Genomic DNA, 18,949 nt, shown 5'->3' on the forward strand with positions numbered 1-18,949 from the left:
CTGCCTTGCTTCTACTCAGTTCTAATCATCCTTCGACAGTCCGGTCGGATCCTACGGGCTCCACAAAGCGTTCTCAGATGTACTTTCTCTCGCATGGATTGATTTTCTCTCTACCATTACTGTCCACGGCACTTCAGCGTAGTATTATGATGGATGCCCTTGCGTTGTCACTTACCTTGGTTAAAGGTACTTAGGGTTCCCTAAGTAGATGGAAAATTCCTGAAATGGGGACCATGTTACAGTAACCTCTGTTCGTATAAAATGTTGCATTTCATGAAATGCTTATGTCTCCTTCACATTATTTGATCCTTACAAGTTCATGAGGCAGGGAGTCCCAGTGTGATTACTTCCATTTTACAGAAGAGGAAACTGAGGCCCATACACATGAAGTGACTTGTCTTAAACTCAACAGGCATTAAATGTCAGAGTCTGGGTCTGGGCCCAAGCATCTCTTGACTTAAGGCCACAGGATCTTATATAAGGAGCTGGAAGGGATTTTAGAGATTATCTAGTCCAAATCCCTCATTTTACTGATGAGGAAACTGAGGCACAAGGAGGTTAAGGAACTTGCTGAGGATCGAATAATAGAAGAGCCAGGATTTAAACCCGGGTCTTCTGTCAAATCTAGGGCGCTTTCTCTACCACAGAAGAACCTATTAAAACCCAAGAAAGCAACACCTCACCCCTGAGAAATAACCAAAGGCTCTTGAGGGGAACAAATCTAGACAAGATTCGTACATCCTGGAATCCCCATGGCACAGGGATACAACACTGGGATGGGGTGATTGCCAGCAACATGCTGAAGAAAGGTGCTGGGGAAGGAGGGAAGGGCCAGCCACAGGAGATCTGGGAAAACATCAGAGACAAACTGTGTCCACTTCCCTCATTTTGATGAGGGCTTATGCCATCTTTGGGGTGAGCATATTGTAGTTTTTTCTTTCTCTTTTTTGGGGGAACTCTTACCTTTTGTCCTGGTAACAACTCTATGACAGAAGGGCAAGGGCTAAGCTAAGTGATGGTGATAAGTGACTTGCCCAGGGTCACCCAGCTACCAAGTATCTGAGGTGACATTTGGACCCAGGTCCTCCTGTCCATCTACCTACTGTGCTATCTAGCCACTCTAAGCATAATGTAGTTTGCTGAGCTTCCTAAATCCTAGCTGAGTCTACTTGGGCTCAGACTGGTACAGGGTGTCCCTCCCCCAAGTGGCCCCCTTATGGCAGACACCAGAAATGACCTTCCATTTTGGTCTCTGAAATGGTTTCTTACAATTAGCTCTTGACGAGTTAGAGCTCTGTATTGAATTTAATCAATAGGGATAAATGTAAAGTTTTATATATGGGTTAAAAAATCAACTTCCATTGTAGGAGCTTGGGGAGGGCAAGGTTAGGCAGAAAATTGTCTAGAAAAAAATCCAAAATTTTAATGAATGGAAAGCTTAATATGAGGCAGAAATGTGATGTGGTCACCAAAAAAGCTAATGCTACGTGGGGCTCCACTGAAATGGTAGCATCAGATAGATGGACGCATGCAGAGCTAGAAGGATCCTAGGGAGGCACAGCTTCCAAGAAGAAGGAAGAGGTCAATAACCCCTTCATGTTTTCTTCCGGTCAGACTACATTTGAAGGATTGGGTCTGATTCTGGGCACCAAAGTCTGAGGAGAACATTGATAACCCGGAGTGTCCACATGGGAGGATTCATATCAGCCAATGAATAGTCACTAAGCAGCTATTAAGCACCTACTATGTGCCAGGCACTGTGCTAAGCACCAGGGATGCAAAGACAAACTTCTTTCCTTCCTCTTTTCTTCTTTTTTTCCTTTCTCTCTTCCTTCCCTTCTATCTCAGAATCAATAAGGTGTATTGGTTCCAAGGCAAAAGAGCAGTAAGGGCTAGGCAATGGGGATTAAGTGACTTGTCCAGAATCACACAACCAGGAAGAGTGTCCAAGGCCAGATTTGAACCCAGGACCTCTTGTCTTGTTAGGCCTGACTCAAATTCCACTGAGCCACCTAACTACCCCATAGACACTTTTCTAGAAGAGGTCATAGTCAATGGGGGAGACAACATGCAAATGACTATGTACAAATGAGATTTGGATGAGATAATGACAAAGGGAAGCACTAGCATTAGGGAAGAGCAGGAAAGGTTTCTTCTAGAAGGTGGGGTTTTGGCTGAGACTTGAAGGAAGCCAGGAAAAAGAACAGAGAAAATCCCATGCATGCATGGGGGTCAGACTGACGATGGTGGGGATTTGGAGAAGCACAAGGCGGCCAAAGTCACTGGCTCACAGCGCATGCGAGCGCGTGCAGCAGGCTGTAGTTTTGGATGCCCAGTAGAGGGTTTTGTCCTAGACCCTGGAGGCAATAGGGAGCCGCTGGAGTTGACTGAGCAGCAGGATGACAGGGGAAGGCAAGGCTTTAGGGAGGAGTGGGCAGAGGCACCAGGGTGGTGGCAGCATCAAGGGGAAGGAGGACTGAGCCAGTGAAGAGCCACGGGGCTCGGCCAAGAGTAAGAGGGGAGCTGGAGCAGAGTGTTCCGTTCTGGACACGCTGACGTTACGGGCCTCTGGTTTAGACGGAGCTGTGGGTCTGCACGTCAGCAGAGCTCAGGGCTGGCTGCACAGAGACGACAACTGAAACGATGAAAGAGTATAGAGGGAGAGGAGATGAGGAGAGGGCCATGGACCGAGCCCTGAGAAGTGACAGAGGAGCGCTCAGATAGGACTCCCAGAAGGGAGCCGAGTCCCCAACCCCAGAGAGGGCAGCATCAAGGAGGAGGGGTTGATGGAGAGCATCAAAGGCTGCAGAGGAGTCAGGAAGGACAAGGGTGAGACCGTTGGATCTGGCAATTAAAGATCATGAGTCACTTTGGAGAGGGATTAAATAAAGTCACAAGTCAGTCAGTAAAGACTTAGAAAGGGGGTGGGGACAGCTAGGCAGCTTAGTGAACTGAGAGCCAGGCCTAGAGATAGGGAGGCCCTGGGTTCAAATCCGGCATCAGACATTTCCCAGCTGTGTGACCCCAGGCAAGTCACTCAACCTCCACTGTATAGCCCTTTACGGCTCTTCTGCCTTGGAACCAAATGCAGTATAGATTCTAAGATGGAAAACAAAGGTTTAAAAAATGGGGGAGGCACCTCAAGTTTAGCCACAAAAGGGATGGAGAAATATGGGATGAGAGCTGGTCAAGAGTGTGTGTGTGCAGATCTCAAAGTAGGAGACACAGTCACCTTTTATTAGCAATGAGAAACAGCCAGTCAAGGAGAAACCACAGAATAAACTGGGGATCCCATAGCCTGAAGAAGACCAGACGTGAGGGGGAGAGAGCTGTCTTCAGGTCTGGGGATGGCTGGCCTGTGGGAAAGGGATGAGGCATGTTTGGCTCCACAGGGCAGCACCGGAGCAAGGAGGCCAACTCTATCTAGCTGTCAGGAAGAGCTTTCTAATGAGAATGATTCGGAAATGGAAGGCCTGTCTCTGGCCTTGGGCTCCGTCTTCTCAGAGATCTTCAGGGAGACACTGGATGCCTCCCTGTGGCCCGTGTTTTGGTGAGGATTTCTTTTAGGCCATGGCTTGGACAAGACGCCTTCTTTCCTTTTTTGGGAGGGGCTGTACCAACAGCTACTTTCTTCTCAGCTTCTCCCCTTTCCCATAGAATTGAATTAAAATATCAAAAAAGGCCTGCCCAGATGTTCCTAACACGGGTGTCACGGGTGAAGCCTTCAAAGGAAAAGGTTTTTAATTGTGGGAGCCTTCAGTAGGGAGAGTAGTGAAATGCTTAGATTCTTCTTTTGAAAGGAGGCTTTGGCATGTATGTATGTTCTGGTGCTATACCAGGGAATATTTATTCTAGTGTTTTGTTTTGTTTTGTTTTGAAACTGGTGCAAATAACATAATCTTAAGACTTCCTGGGGGATAGGGACAAAGTATACAGGAAGTAAAGGAAATGTACACCTTATCCAGGGACACTCTTCATCAAGGAGACAGGGAGAGAAGGGTATCCTGGGAATGCATAGATATACCTACTACAATAGTAAATAAAAATATAAATCGATAAAAGTTTGATATTTCTTTTTGTTTTGCTTTTTCTTATGAACTTGACAAATAGCCAGAAACATTTCCACATACAGAATAGAAAAAATGATTGCATGTAAAACCTTGTATTTCTTTAACATACATCTTTTTAAAAAGTATATAATAAATTTAACATGGTAGTATCAACATTGCTCTATCTATCTGTATCTCCTTCTGAACTTCTTTCTCTTTCTGCTGCTCATGTTTCTCCAACACTTTTTGATTTTTTTGGCAGAGGAGCTGTATTGCCAGATACTCTTTTCAGCTTCCACTTCCACCCCTACCCCAGAAATGAATTAAAATATCAAAAAGAGTCTAGCCCAGATGTTTTTTTAAACCCTCATCTTCTGTCTTAGAATCAATACTGTGTATTGATATATATATATATGTATATATATATATATTTAAATCAATACTGTGTATTGGCTCCAAGGCAGAAGAGCAGAAAGGGCTAGGCAATGGAGGTCAAGTGACTTGCCCAGGGTCACACAGCTGGGAAGTGTCTGAGGCCAGATTGGAACCCAGGACCTCTTGTCTCTAGGCCTGGCTCTCCATCCACTGAGCCACCCAGCTGCCCCCTAGCCCAGATGTTCTTAACCTTTTTTTGTGTCATGGATTTCCTTTGGTGAAACCTTCTTAGAATAAGGTTTTTAAATGTACAAAATAAGTTACAAAGGACTACAAAGAAAGCCAATTCTATTGAAATAGTTACAATTTTTAAAAATATTTTAAAAGTTCAGGACCCCCATGTTAATTTCTAGATGGTGAGGAAATATTTGATGAACCTTTGTGTATTTAGGGCTTGACTTTCTCTATTTCTTTTCTACTTCTAATGGTTCCTTCTTACCTTTAGCTCATAACAGTAGAAACAGCTAAAGAGGGGGGAACTCTGCTGGATTTAACTGGGATCATGTATAGAAGGAGGGCTAGAATGTCTGGGCTGATTCAAGCCACCTGGTACTCAATGATGGGTGATAGTACTAGGGCAGGTCCAGGATGGCCCTATTAAAAAACAAAAACCCTTCCCTTCTGTCTTAAAATCAATATTAAGTATGGTTCCAAGGCAGAAGAGTGTAAGGGCTAAGCGACTTGCCCAGCCACAGAGCTAGTAAGTGTCTGAGGCCAGATTGAACCCAGGACCTCCCATCTCTAGGCCAGGCAGGACCTATTTTGATTTTTTCCCTATTCCCCTTCAAAGCAGGCCATCTACTTTTGCCTCCTTCATGACATGCTACTTTTGGCAGATGAACACTGGCTTTCATTGCCTCAACTTCCTCAGGACCAGATTCAAGTCTGAATGTTCTTATCTTTAAGAGGTAGCTTGGTATAGTGGAGAAGGTAGACCCAGGCTCAAATCCTAGGCTGTTCTCTCTAGCTGGATGAATCTGGGCAAATTATTTTATGGTTTTTTTCCCTAAAAAAATTAGATTGATGGTCTAAATGACCTTTCAGGCCCCTTCCAGTCTGATCTTATGTATCTTTTGTGGCACTGAGAGTTGGCTGAGAGCTTAGAAATCATCTTTTCGAATCCCTTCGTTTCACTGATGAGAAAACCTAGTGAGGCCATTACTGCTCTTGAGATCCAGGGTTCAGGGGAGAGGTGGACTTGACAATGCACCGCCTTTCCCTCCTCTCCATTTTCCTTGTCACCCATGCTACGTTAGCTTCTCCACACAGTCAATATCTTGGCTGCTGTGGAAGCAAGGAGCTTCCACACCAGGAGGTAGGTGAGAGAATGGTCTCTGGCATGGACCAGAGAACGTTCCTTTCTCCAGATAATCAGGAATCAGAACACAAGATGCTGTTAATTTGCATGTGCAGTGGCTGGATGATACCCTATTTCCCCTTAGTATACTAGAGGTCTTATGAACCTGGAAGTACCCTTCCATGATTGGGGTGAGCTGTTCATTCCTAAATGAGATTGCTTTATTGGGTTTTAAAAAGGATAACTAGTCTCTCCATTAAAAAACAAACAAACAAAAAACCCAATTGAAATGCTGGGTTGACTCCATGGGCTTAATTATCTTTAAATTCTTCTTTCCCAGATCTATAGAACCAGTTCTGTATCCCACCTCCACCCCCCAGTTTCCAATCTGGCATTACTCCCTATCTACTGGAAATTCTGAAATGATTTATCACCATGTGCAAAATAGAATCATATTGGGTTTTTCCCCTGAACCCCAACTCCCTTCCCAATTTCCCTATTCCTGTCAGCGTCACTGACAGCTTCCCAGTTGCCCAGGTTTGGAACTTCCTTGTCATCTACTTCTTACATCCCCTCATGGCACTCATCTAATCAGTTGCCAAATCTTGTCATTTTTCAATCTGATCTCTTCTCTCCACCCATTTAGGTGGAGCTATCGCTTAAATTTAGGGCCCCATTATTTGAACAATCAGAATTCTCCTATTTGGTTGTCTTTTTTTTTTTTAACCCTCACCTTCTTCCTGAGAATCAATACTAAGGATTGGTTCCAGAGCAGAAGAGTGGGAAGGCCTAGGCAATGGGGAGGGGGGGGTTTAAGTGACTTGCCCAGGGTCACACAGCTGGGAAGTGTCTGAGGCCAGATTTGATCCTGGCACCTTTTGTGTCCAGGCCTGGCTCTGATTCCACTGAGCCACCTAGCTGTCCCCCATCTGTTCTTCTTACCTTAAGTCCTTCTTTCTGATCTATCCTCCTCTATACAACAATTAAAATGATTCTTCAAAGGTGAAGGTTTCACTGTGGCACTGCACTACTGGAATTCCAATGGCTCCCAGGGACCTCTCCGATCAACAATAGGCTCCTCCTCTGCCTCTCCTTCAGCACCTGTACCTCCCTCCCTCCCTCCTCTCTTTGCTCACATTCCAGTCCAGCCACAGTGGCTTTCTTAGTATTCCTCATACACAGTCCGATCTCCCTGCTACTTGTGCCTGTGCTCTGCCTATCCGAATCCCTTATGCAGCGTGCGCCACATTCTAAGCGGAGCCTTCTCCTCTGCCTCCAGCTTTTAGTGCCCTTTCCTCCAGTTGTCCCCACGCTGTCTCTTCCTCTCCACATTATGGCTAACATTTATAGAGAGCTTTAAGGTTTGCAAAGCCCTTTACACATGACCTCATTTAATTTTCAAAACAACCTTGTGAGACAGGTGCTATTATTCTCCCCATTTATAGAGGAGGGACCTGAGGCAGAGGTGAGATGATTTGCCCAAGGCTACAAAGCTAGAGTCTGTCAGCTTTTCCTGCCTCCCTCCCAGTGACTGTAAGCTCCTCCAGGTTAGGGGCCATTTCATTTTTGTCTTTGTATCTATCCCCAGCACCCAGGACGGTGCTTGGCACATAATGGGTCCTTATTAAGTTCTTGCTGCTTAAGTGGCTTAGTAGATGACTTGAAGTTCTTTCCAAAGCTAAGGCTCTATGGGTCTCATTCTCTTAAGAGGTCTATTCCAATGTAGATTTTTTCCTAAACCCTAACCTTCTTACTGTGTATTGGCTCCAAGGCAGAAGAGTGGTGAGGGCTAGGCAATGGGGGTTAAGTGACTTGCCCAGGGTCACACAGCTGGGAGGTGTCCAAGGCCAGATTTGAATCCAGGACCTCCTGCCTCTAGGTCTACATCTCAATCCACTGGGCCACCCAGCTGCTCCCTCACATGTCATTTAAATGCAAGAGTTACTTCCCCCCTCCTCCCATGAAAAATAAATGGTATTAGGGGGTATTGGAAAGTTTTGACAAATTTAGACTCAGTCCATTTTGTCACAAAAATGGTCATGGAGCAAGACATTTTTAAAGTCTGAATCATGATTTTATTGTGTAGGGTACCCTGGTGAGAAATCTGTAACCACTGTTGAGTCTCCTATCTGGTAGTCTTAGCAGTAACATGAGTATAGAAATGAGTCTCTGAAGAAACAAGTCTTAGGTCCTGTGTTCAAATCTGGCATCAGACACTTCCCAGCTGTGTGACCCTGGGCAAGTCACTTAAACCCCCCCCCCTCCCCATTGCCTAGCCCTGACCACTCTTCTGCCTTGGAACCAATACACAGTATTGATTCTAAGACGAAAGGTGAGAGTTAAAAAAAAAAGAAACAAGTCTCAAGAAGCTCACTGTGCTGGCAGGGGTCAAACAGGTGTGAAGAAGCTTAGTACCTCTGTGGCTGCTGTTGTTTAAAGGGTGATAACCTGGTCTATGTTATCAAATACTTGACATCAGACAATGATCAGGTTTTTGTGCCTCTAGTTAATCAGCAAAATTACAAAGCCCAGGAGGATTCCCTGGGTACAAACCATATTTATTTGGGGCTGTTAAGTGACTCAGTAGTTAGAGCCAGGCATAGAGACAGGAAGTCCCAGTTCAAATCTGGCCTCAGATCCTTCTTGGCTGTGTGACCCTGGGCAAGTCACTTAACCCCAATTGCCTAGCCCTTACTACTTTTCTGCCTTGGAATTGATACTTAGCATTGATTCTAAGATAGAAGGGAAGGGCTTAAAAATACATCTGTTCAATAAAAATATGAAAGCTGAAGAAAGTACTGTAAAAATGACTAATGATAAGGATTAGGAACTTTAAAATCCCAAGACCCTAGCCCAATGCAACTGAAGGCTAGGACCTCTGTGATGTTCAGTGTAAAAGAAGGAAGATTACGGAATTCTGCTCTCCAACAAGATTCAATCTGTCTTTTGTACAAGTGAAATACATTTTCTACCTATTGGGTTTTCTGAGTTAGAAGGGATGCATATAAATGTTGGTAAAAAGAGGTTGCTATAATAAGTTCATAGATTTTGAGCTGGACGAGACCTTAAAGGCTGTTTAGTCCAATCTCATTTTGCAAATAAGGAAACTAAGATTACACCTAAGATTTGAATTCAAGTCTTTGGATTTCAAATCTAGTAATTTTTCCACTTCATCATAGTGTGTATCAGATAGATATGTCAATCACAAAGAATTCAATTTAAGTGGATTCTTACTGAAACTTGTAATTTCTCCAATGAACCTATTATAAAATCAGAATAAAGATAGAATGTATTCCAATTTATTTTGAAAACATGAATAATCTATTGATTTGATTCCATTACCTTTCCTCCTTCTTTCCCCTTCACCAACTTTTTTTTGGGGGGAGGAGGGTGACCTTAGAGCAACAATTGAGAAAACACCTCCTTTTGTGAAGTTTACTCGGGCTTAAGTTACAATCCTGCTCCCATTTCAAAATATTCATTTTGAAAAAAGGGATAACCCAAGTCTATACAATAATTTTCTATTTATGGGAAATAGACTCACCACTCTGTACTCCATCTAGAGAAAGATGCTTCAGGGACTTCTACTTTATAGATGAAATGTGCTGTCCTTGATATGCAAAGCCAACATTATTGATTCAGTCAGATACGTGAGCAGTTTTCCAGTAGTAGGGATGGTCTCTAGTAATGTTGGTTTTGCAAACTTGCCCAGCCCTCTTTGAAACTAGCAGCAGAGCTTGGGAAATAGTTGGCTGAAGTTAGTTCTGCTCCAGAAACAACAACAACAAATAAACTTCTCCTAGTGAGAAGTGAACTGGATTGTATGGAAACCAATCCATAGCTCTGGCCTTCTGAGCACCAAGATCTAATCTGCCGAGCATCAATACCAAGCAGCTGTACAAATGAGCAAAGTGAATCCTGGCTTTTCGTTTTCTCAGGTGATTTTGGGGTTTCCTACAGAAATATTTGGTGAAGATACAAGAGAAAAATGAGAGAAATGATCAGTATGGCTTTGGTTAACATCAGAGCAGGACACCCCAGGAGAGGATTTACCAGATCTGTTCAAAAGGAGAAATGTACAGGAAAAGAAGTTTGCAGGTTTGTTTAGAAACTAATAGTAGAGGGATGACTTAGTTTGATAATTTCAAAAGAATGACAAGTATTTAAAAAAAGATTTTAAAAAAGAACTGACAGTGTTGCCTAAGATTTTAGAAAGTGATGTGCATAAGTTTGAAGAATGAATAAAGCTTCCTCAGGCACCCCAGTTGGAATGAATTTTCTGTCCTGGGAGTTCTTGTACTACTGATCTTTGCATCTCTCCTATGCACGTCTCTTTCTGTTCTTCACTGTAGTTACTGGTATGTATGTATGTCACATCTCTCCCTCCATATTCCTAGACTTGCTTCCATGCAGGTAGGGGGCAATCTTATTTTTAATTTCCCCCCACAACTATTCCAATGCTCTATGCTCATAGTAGGTGCTTAATAAATATTGGATTGTTCTAAATTGCTAATTTAATAGTATTTACACTGTTCATGGCATCAGGTAGAGAGCTGCAATGTGGGGTCCTTTTGAATCTTTTTATTATCTCATTTAGATCAGTTCTAGAAATATTTAAAAAATAAAACTAGTGTACTCACAGTACTGTGCGTAGATGATAGGAACTAGCCTGAGTTATCTACTGATAACTGATAATGAGCACATTGCTCACTCCCTGCTTGTCACCCAGTCCAGAACACAGAAAACATGGCTACTAGTAGTGATGTCAATGCTAAACCCATATGTAAAACATAAAATCCTTAAGTCAAAGGCCCAAATCCCATAGGCTTGGTTTAAAAAAAAAAAACAACTAAGTAACAGAATGTTATTTTTTTTTCAAAGTAGCAAATTTTTCCCACAACAGAGTAAACGAAACTCTTAACAATCCAATATGTTTTTATACTCTGGTAATCTTTTAAATAACAAAACCCAAAAAGTTGTATCGGTTCTAAATGGATATGTAAATAAATCCACTCCAGATCTAAGTTATTATAAGAACAAATTTTAAATTCCTAAAAATGTGGATTAGGATGGAAATGAGGAATTGAGCAGTAGCAGTGCTAACAGGAGGTATGACTCCCCCCCTCCCTCTAGCATGACTTTTGAAGAGAAAGAGATAAAGAAAAGAAACAGCTATTCCTTTTTTCCTTCACATTTCAGTATCTCAGGACTTCATCCAAAAAAGGGAAAAACTAACATCCAAACTCTGTCTGCTAGTCACTGTGGCAGGAGAGAGGGGGTTCATGAATAACAAATGGGGACAGTCTAACCCAAATGGTTTGCTGAAAGGCTAACTGGTTGTAGAGACCCAAATGAAGGCAATGCAGGATCTGAGAGTCGGTAGGAGGAGGCTAAGGGAGCAGGTGGCCCCTCCTGGGCTTAGCTCTCAGGTCTGTTTGCCATGTAGTTTGCACAAGTTGATCTCAGCCTATTTTCCTTCATATTTGTTCTCTTCTTTAAAAACAGTAGGGTCATACTGGTAAGTACTTCAGTTATTTCAAAAAACCAAACTCCAATGTCCTCCCCACACAAATACTCAAGTGGATCTGTGGTCTCATTGGTTTGGGAGCTCCCTCCAAAGATGTAGATCATAGCCCAATAAAAGGAGAGATTCTCTAAATTGTCCTAAGCCTCTCTACAGCATAACTAAATCTGATCACCAGATGTAGGGTCCAAACAAATAGTTCCAAATTGCTAGGGTCTTAGAGTACTCTAACTTGGATATAAAAAGTTGGGACATGAACTCAAATGAGCTGGACTCAGGCTGCTGGTCCAACTTCCTCACCCCAACAGCTGCTGTCTATTTTTTTGTACCACCTGCAGTGGACCCTTCAGTGAGGGCAATGGGTAGCAGCAGGGGGCTATTTTCTGGGAAGCTACGAGTTTGCCTGTTTGTGTCCAGAATCACATAGACTATAACAAACTTGACAATAAACATTGTTTCATCCTGAGTTCTGCAGAAGTCATTGAGGAGGGGGTTGAATTCATTAGGATTCCCTCTCCCTCCTTTGTACTTTGTCATACATGGTCTTCCAAGTCCTTGTCTTCCATTACTGGCTCTTCTACAGCTTGCATCTTCTTGGAGGGGACCCCTTCTGACATTTTATCACCTACTGTCTTACCAGCCTCTTCCTGTGCAAGGGGAAAAATTACACAAGGGGATCAGCAATAATCAAAGGAAAGAAACCTTTTGAAGCCTGCTTCTTCCAAGTTGTTTCATTAATTCTGAGGGTGGTGCTTTTTGTCATCCTTTAGGACCATTTGGCCTGTGCCATTATGAAATGAACTGCCACATCTCAGCATCGGAAGTCATGCTGTGGCTCAACTAGGTCAACTTATGTCTAAATAGGAATTCCCTAAAACCTAAGGGATGTTTTCAGTTTTTATGGTTAAAGTGTGCTCGGAGCCAAATAAGGCAATTAGGAGGAGTGTGGCATAGGACCCTGGATTTAGTGTTAGGACTCATAGGTACAGTCTTGGTTCTGCCATTTACTAGAATATTTACTAGCAAAGCACTTTGGGCAAATCTCTTGGACCTACCCAGCTTCAGCTTCCTCATCAGTAAAATGGAGATAATGCATATATAGGACATGCTTCATAAGGTTAATAAACTGCAAAATGCTACATAACAACATATAAATAACATTTATATAGCACCTATTATGTGGCAGGCACTGTGCTAAGTGCTTTGCAATTATTATCTCATGCAATCCTGAAGGTAGGGACTATTATTTCTATTTTATAGTTGAGGAAACTGGCAGACAGAGGTTTAAGTGACTTTATTATGTGACTTTAAGTCACATAATTGGTAAATGCTTGGGTCCAAATTTGAACTCAAGTCTTTTTGACTTCAGGTCCCACACTCTATCCACTGTGCCACCTAGCTACCTAATGTAGATAAATATTTCATATATAAATGTGACTATTAGAATTATTTGATAGTCACCTACAATTCATAAAGGAGGCTTCTTAGATGACCAAGGAAATCCAGGACAAGGGTACGACTATGCTGCAAAGGGTGAAAGCCAATTCCTAGAATGGATTTGAAACCCAATCACCACAAGAACCTGCCTCCCTGGGAAAAAAAATCAGCACTTTTGACAAAGATTTTGCTAGGTGAAAAATGTTGAAGAGAATTTGTCCCCTGACATTATTCTTTTACCATGAATATAGAATAGGAAAATGCCTCCCAGCTATGGAAACAAGTAGAGAGGAAGCTGGGGAATAGTTCCTCTCTCCTATTGAGAGGGGCTTCCTTTTCAGTCATTGTAGCAATTGGATCTTTGCCATTTTCAAAATTTATATTTTTCCTGTTTTGTGAATATCAGAATTTGGGCTTTAGGGCTGCTTCTCTGTTCTTTTGCTCTGTATTTAAAACTGCCTCACCAAAAACCAAGATGTAAAGGCTGACTCCTTAATTCGCATGAGAATTCATTCCATGCACACCTTTGCATCTCTCTCTGCAAACTTCTCAAACATGTTGGCATATATCCTGCGATCCCGCTCGTTGTGCTCCTTGGCTTTCTTCTGGCACATGGAGATCTGCAGCTTTGCAGCCTTGTTCTGGGGGTTTACTTCTAGCACTCTCTCAAAGTCACCTTTGGCTGACTCAAACTCGTTCATAAGCAGCTGGGCTTCACCTCTCCGGTATAGGCCCTTTTCATTGGTACTGTCCAGACCAAGTGCCTGCAAAGAGAGAGCTTCTAATTTAGCAAGACCAGACTGCAACCATCTTAACTTTTCTTTTTGTATTATTTAGGAAAGAATTCTGCCAGAAAAAAGAATTTCATCATTCGATTGTATTACCTCCCAAAATTATTTGATGAGGGAATTGGAAAAGGAAATTGGAACATTTACTAATCTATGAGAACAGGTAAGGTAGTATTGGTTACTGCATTTTCCATACATATTAAAACATAACTAATAATAGTATCTACTTCTCAATAAAATCTTTAAACCAGTGTGATTGGTGAAACATTGATCCTGGAAACTCAAACCCCAAAGTGTGACTCCATAGTGTATGGGAGGAGCTCTGTTTCTACTTGGTCTTATCTCTTTATGCCTTTTCTTTTATTTTTCTTTTTAAAAATCATGTCCTCTGCCTTACAATCCATGCTCTGTATTTGTTCCAAGGCAGAAGAGCAGGAAGGGCTAGACAATTGGGGATAAGTGACTTGCCCAGAGTCACACAGCCAGGAAGTGTCTGAGGACCAATTTGAACCCAAGGCTAACCGTCTTTAGGGCTGGGGCTCTATCCATTGAGGCACCTAGCTACCTCTCTTCATGCCTTTCCAAAAAGATATCTTCATGTAGTAGGTCTTAGTCAATGATACAGCACATTCTGGGACAGTAAATGTAAATTATAGCATCCCTTTGAGCTGATTGATGGTACTGGATTGATCAAATGATAATAATCCTCATAACAAGTCACCAATACAGTGGCTCAGTTAAGAAACCTCAAACAACTCCAATCAGAGGATTTGCAACAAAAGACAAAATTGTTAGCATAAACAGCTGCTGAAAATTTTGGGTTGAAAAATTAGGTTGGGGTGACTTATTGTTGGTGAATCCAAACTGGTTCCCTGCCATCACTACAATATTTGCCAGCTGTTTGATAAAGTTAAAATGTAAAATTCATTTCTATTTGTCTCTGGGGGAGGGTATTTACTTCAGTAAAGAAGTGAGATCATAAAATGAAATACATACATAACGTAATACCTCTGTATACACAAGAGAAACTCCGGGGAGGTGGCTTCTGTTCCATCTCCTCTCCCTTGCACCCAGCACAGAGCCTGGTACAGAGCTGGTACTTCAATGGCTCCTGAACTGAACTTTCTATGCATGCTTTCTTGTGAGGAGCACCAAGCTAAGGAGGACTAACCTCTTCGCAGGCTTACAATTGGTTCTGTTCTTCCTTTTACATTGGGCAAACCTCCACAAAGCATTCACAGACTGTGCTGATTACTGGGCTAGCTGCTAAGCTGAGCTGAGCCATTATCTCTGCCCTTATGGAGCTTAGCATATCAGGGGGATAAGCTACTAACTGATAACTACAATACAGAATGACACGAGAAATTCATTAGGAAGGTGCAAAAGCCAAGTGTCACATCGGGCCTGAGGGAGGGAGTGGTCAGGTCATTTGAGAGGACCCAGAGAGATTTAGGTTTAACTTGGTATGAAATAACATGCTCTCGCTTAATTTGGGAAACATGTGGATCGGGGCAGTTTTGCAAGGGGACAAGACCTAACCAAGGAGGAGAAGCAGAGGGAGACTGAGGAGCAGTTGGGGAGATCTGGAACAGCCCAAGTCCAACCCATGTGTGTCCAAGTCTATTTTTACCTTATCACAGCACTCGACAGCTTTGGTGTACTCCCGAAGCTTTAGGTAGCACATGGCCAGGTTAAGGAAAGCTGCTAGCAGGAAGGATTCAGAAGCTTTAGATTCCTTCTCTGATAAACCATATTCCATCTCTAACCAGGACACAATCTTCCCATATTGAATCACTGCCTGCAAGTATTTGCCTCCCTAGGAAAAGAGAACCATTAAATATTTGTTGGAATAGACATTTGGTGGTGGTGGTGGAGTAACAAAAGAAATTTAAGCCACTGCCCCTGTCTGTGCAGAATTTATTATCTAGTCGGAGAAACAAGGCACATGTATATGAAACAATTAAGTGCTAAACTCGGTAATGCAGAGCAACCATCAAGATTTTTAATCCAAAATCAGGTACTTTAATCTAAAGTGATCTAATAAGGTCTGACTACAAGTTCAATAGGATCACAGGTTGGATTTAGACCTGAAAGGGCCCTTAAAGACCACCTAATCCCGGGGTTCTTAAGCTTGTGTGTGTGTGTTGTGTTGTCTCCCTCAATTAGAATGTGAGTTTCTTCTAGAGGAGGGAGCAAGCAGCTCCCTTTTCTATCTATATCTCCAGTGCTTAGCACACATTGCCTAATAAATGCATTCTCAATCATTCAATTACATTTTCCATTACAATTCATAGGGTTTCACAGATTGTGGCTAAATCAGACCTCTGCCCATGCATACTTGCGTTTAAAAAAAAAAAACCCTTACGGTTCTGTCTTAGAGATGTTACCAAATATCAATTCCAAGGCAGAAGAGGTAAGGGCTAGACAATGGGAGTTAAATAACTTGCCAAGGGTCACATAGCTACAAGTGTCCATATTTGAACCTAGGACGTCCTGTCTCCAGACCTGACAGTTTATCCATTGAGTCACCTAGCTGCCCCCATACTGGCCTTTTAAATACCAAAGGCAAGACTTCACATTAATTTCACCCCATGAATGTTATCACATTAATAACTGTTAACATTCAAAGCTTTGTGATGTGCAGTGTGCTTTTCACATAAGATCTGATTTGATCCTCACAACAACCTGGTGAGAAGGTGCTATTATTATAACCACTTTACAGATGAGGCAACCTTGGCAGACAGAGGCTTGACCAGGGATCACACAGCTACTGAGTAACTGAGGCAGGATCCTAACTCAGTTCTTTCTGACTCAAAGCCCAATATTCTATCCATTATAGAATCCACTTAACAGGTGAAATTTGAAATACGGATCCTATCTTTGTCATTCAACAAAGTAGCTTTACTTGCCAGTTTTGAATCACCTACATATTTGATAAGCTGGCCTGCTTTTGTCCACATCCAAGTTACTTATTAAAATGTTGAGCAGCATAGGCTAGAACTGAGAATGTGGCTTTGTGGTGTGTCATTAGGTAACTTTTCTCCCTTCTCCTTTCCCCCAAGTTCATCGATAAATATTTTTTGAGTATGTCACCTAGCTATGGATTCCCCTCCTTGTACTTTCATCTAGTACACACTTTTACTATCATGCTCGCAAGTATACCAAAAGAGATAACTAATGTCTTTTTTTGAAATTCTCATATATTGTGTCTTCAGTATTCTCCTGGTATACTAACAACCTTTTCAAAAGAAGGAAATTAGGTTGGGGTGACTTACTTGGTGAATCCAAACCAGTTCCCTGTCATCACTACAACATTTGCCAGTTGTCTGATAATCTGTTCTGTATTTTTGCTAGGTAAGCTTACTGAATTCATATTTTTCTTCTTCTAAAGAATGGACATAGCATTTGACTACCTCTACTCTGTTCTCCATTAATCTTCAAAGATTACCAAGAGCAGGACTATCATTATATTTGCAGATTTTTTTCAGCACCCTGGGAAAAACATCTGGAACCGAAGATTTGATTTTGTTTAAAGGACCTCGGTGGTACTATTTATTTCTTCACTAATACTACTAGTTTATTGTATGAAATTTCATACATTCTTTGTCATTCTTTGTCATTCCCTAAATATACTATATACTATGTGGCAGACACACTGGTAGGTGATGAGGATACAAAGGCAATGGCAAAACAGTCCCTTCTCAAGGAGCTCCCATAATTGTTATACTATCTGTCCCCAAGGAGTGTTCTTGTCCCTTTCCAACAGAACCTGTAAAAAGGGTCTTCTCTGTTGTATTCAAGATCTTTTTAGAAGCTTACATGTACTTGGGGGTTAGTTTTCCCATCACTACTCTTTTAGGTTTCCATTCTTTGTAATTTGTCCTTGGTTACATATCCATCTTTCTACCTTCAGCAGAAATACTTTTCAAGTCTGTGCTCATGATTGAGCTATAGTAGTTTCTTTTGGTGTTTTCCTTTTTTCTTCTTGCAAGGGTTATCTGAAGTTGTCACCATAAGTGTTTTTTTTGATGGGGGGGGCAACTAATTTTTTCAAACCATTTTATCTTAAAGACAACCACCCCCTTTCATATTTTATTCTTACAGCAATTTTATAAGCAAAGTAGTGCAAGTATGATTGTCCCTATTTTCACAGAATTTCTGGGTGGAAGTAACTTGTATGGTCTAGGTCTAAGGGGATGAATGGCTTTATGATATTATAGAGGAACTCTCCAAAAGAGGTTTCAGGACAGAGGCATCTTCCTGGGCCAAGTTCTTCAAAACCAAGTTCTGCAGAAAACAGTAAATATCTTGTTTCTAGATCATCAACTGGTAAGGCTGACATTAGTTTCTTTGTTGGGATGGGGGAGGGGGGTCTTCATGTTGTGAATCTTAAAAACTGCTCAGACTCTGCTTTAGAAGATTTGGTTAAGCTATTCCCTTATTGTAACAAATGGAGGTACTTGATCAGGAATGTATTGGGAATTTTAACATTACTCCACCCATACTTTGGCATACTTTAGGGGAAGATAAAGTTGTAAACTCCTGATGGAACAATGAAAAAGTCCCTAACTCATACTTATAGTAAAGCTAGAAGCTTAAGCTAGGTCTATTTTTAGATCTAATATAAAAGGGTACTAAGTACCTATAAAGGTCAAATTAATCACTAAAAGGTCAAGCAACTTACAAAGGGCAAGCTTAGCAAAGAGGTGTGAAGTTTTAGTCTACTCAGAGAGGGTGATAACAAAAGAAGATGTGAATGGTCAGTCCTGGGGAAAACGTCTACTGTATTGGTAGATGTGAAAAATTAGGGGAGGTGACACAAGAGAAAATTTTCTTTAAAAGGAAGGAGCTCAAGGTGGAAGTGGTTAGTGAGAGTTCAGGTAGTTGGAGTTTTGGAGTTAGTGTGGAGGAGCTGGCTCTCTGAACTTAGTTGGAGTTTTGCTTGAGACAAAATCTTGTGGTGAGTGGATAAAAGACTGACTAGTCTCTCTTAAGGCTTGGGCCTAGGCCATTTGGCCTTTTCCTACTATTTTCCTCTTACTCTGTCTCTCTCCCTTCCCTTAATCCCTTCATTCCTATTAATTAAAATCTCCATAAAACCCAGCTGACTTGGGTATTTCATATTTGGGAATTTTCCCCATGGCAACCACTTATTTTTGATAAAAATCAAGACACTAAAATTATCTTTACAGTTTTGGCAATTCACAGTCTTGAAAACCATATTTTTCACGGTCACAATGTCCATTTAGTATAGACAAAATTCTAGAATACTGGATGTTGTCATCAGGATCACAATTTTAGATTTTTACAGTTTTAGAAAGAATTCTTGGAAAGTCTTTGATATTACTTCACTTTTATCACTGATTTCAATCATCCAATCTTTCCTCATAGGGTAAAAATACAAAGGGAAGCAGACTTG

At 41.7% G+C, this 18,949-nt stretch overlaps 1 protein-coding gene across 11 annotated transcripts in view; it reads right to left on the reverse strand.

Annotated features, from left to right (window-relative positions):
• Positions 1-4,058: 4,058 nt before the first annotated feature.
• FKBP5 (FKBP prolyl isomerase 5) overlaps positions 4,059-18,949 on the reverse strand; it is a 175,599-nt gene continuing 160,708 nt past the window's right edge. For all 11 annotated transcript variants that reach the window (XM_007483756.3, XM_056818116.1, XM_007483755.3 and 8 more), the window contains 3 exons: positions 15,161-15,346; positions 13,267-13,506; positions 4,059-11,952 (listed from right to left, as the gene is read on the reverse strand). In XM_007483756.3, the coding sequence (XP_007483818.1) occupies positions 11,839-11,952; positions 13,267-13,506; positions 15,161-15,346 (540 nt within the window). In that variant the 3' untranslated portion in view covers positions 4,059-11,838. The remainder of the gene's footprint in view (positions 11,953-13,266; positions 13,507-15,160; positions 15,347-18,949) is intronic.

The sequence above is a fragment of the Monodelphis domestica genome, chromosome 2 (assembly GCF_027887165.1).
Source record: "Monodelphis domestica isolate mMonDom1 chromosome 2, mMonDom1.pri, whole genome shotgun sequence".
In the NCBI taxonomy this organism is placed as follows: Eukaryota; Metazoa; Chordata; class Mammalia; order Didelphimorphia; family Didelphidae; genus Monodelphis; species Monodelphis domestica.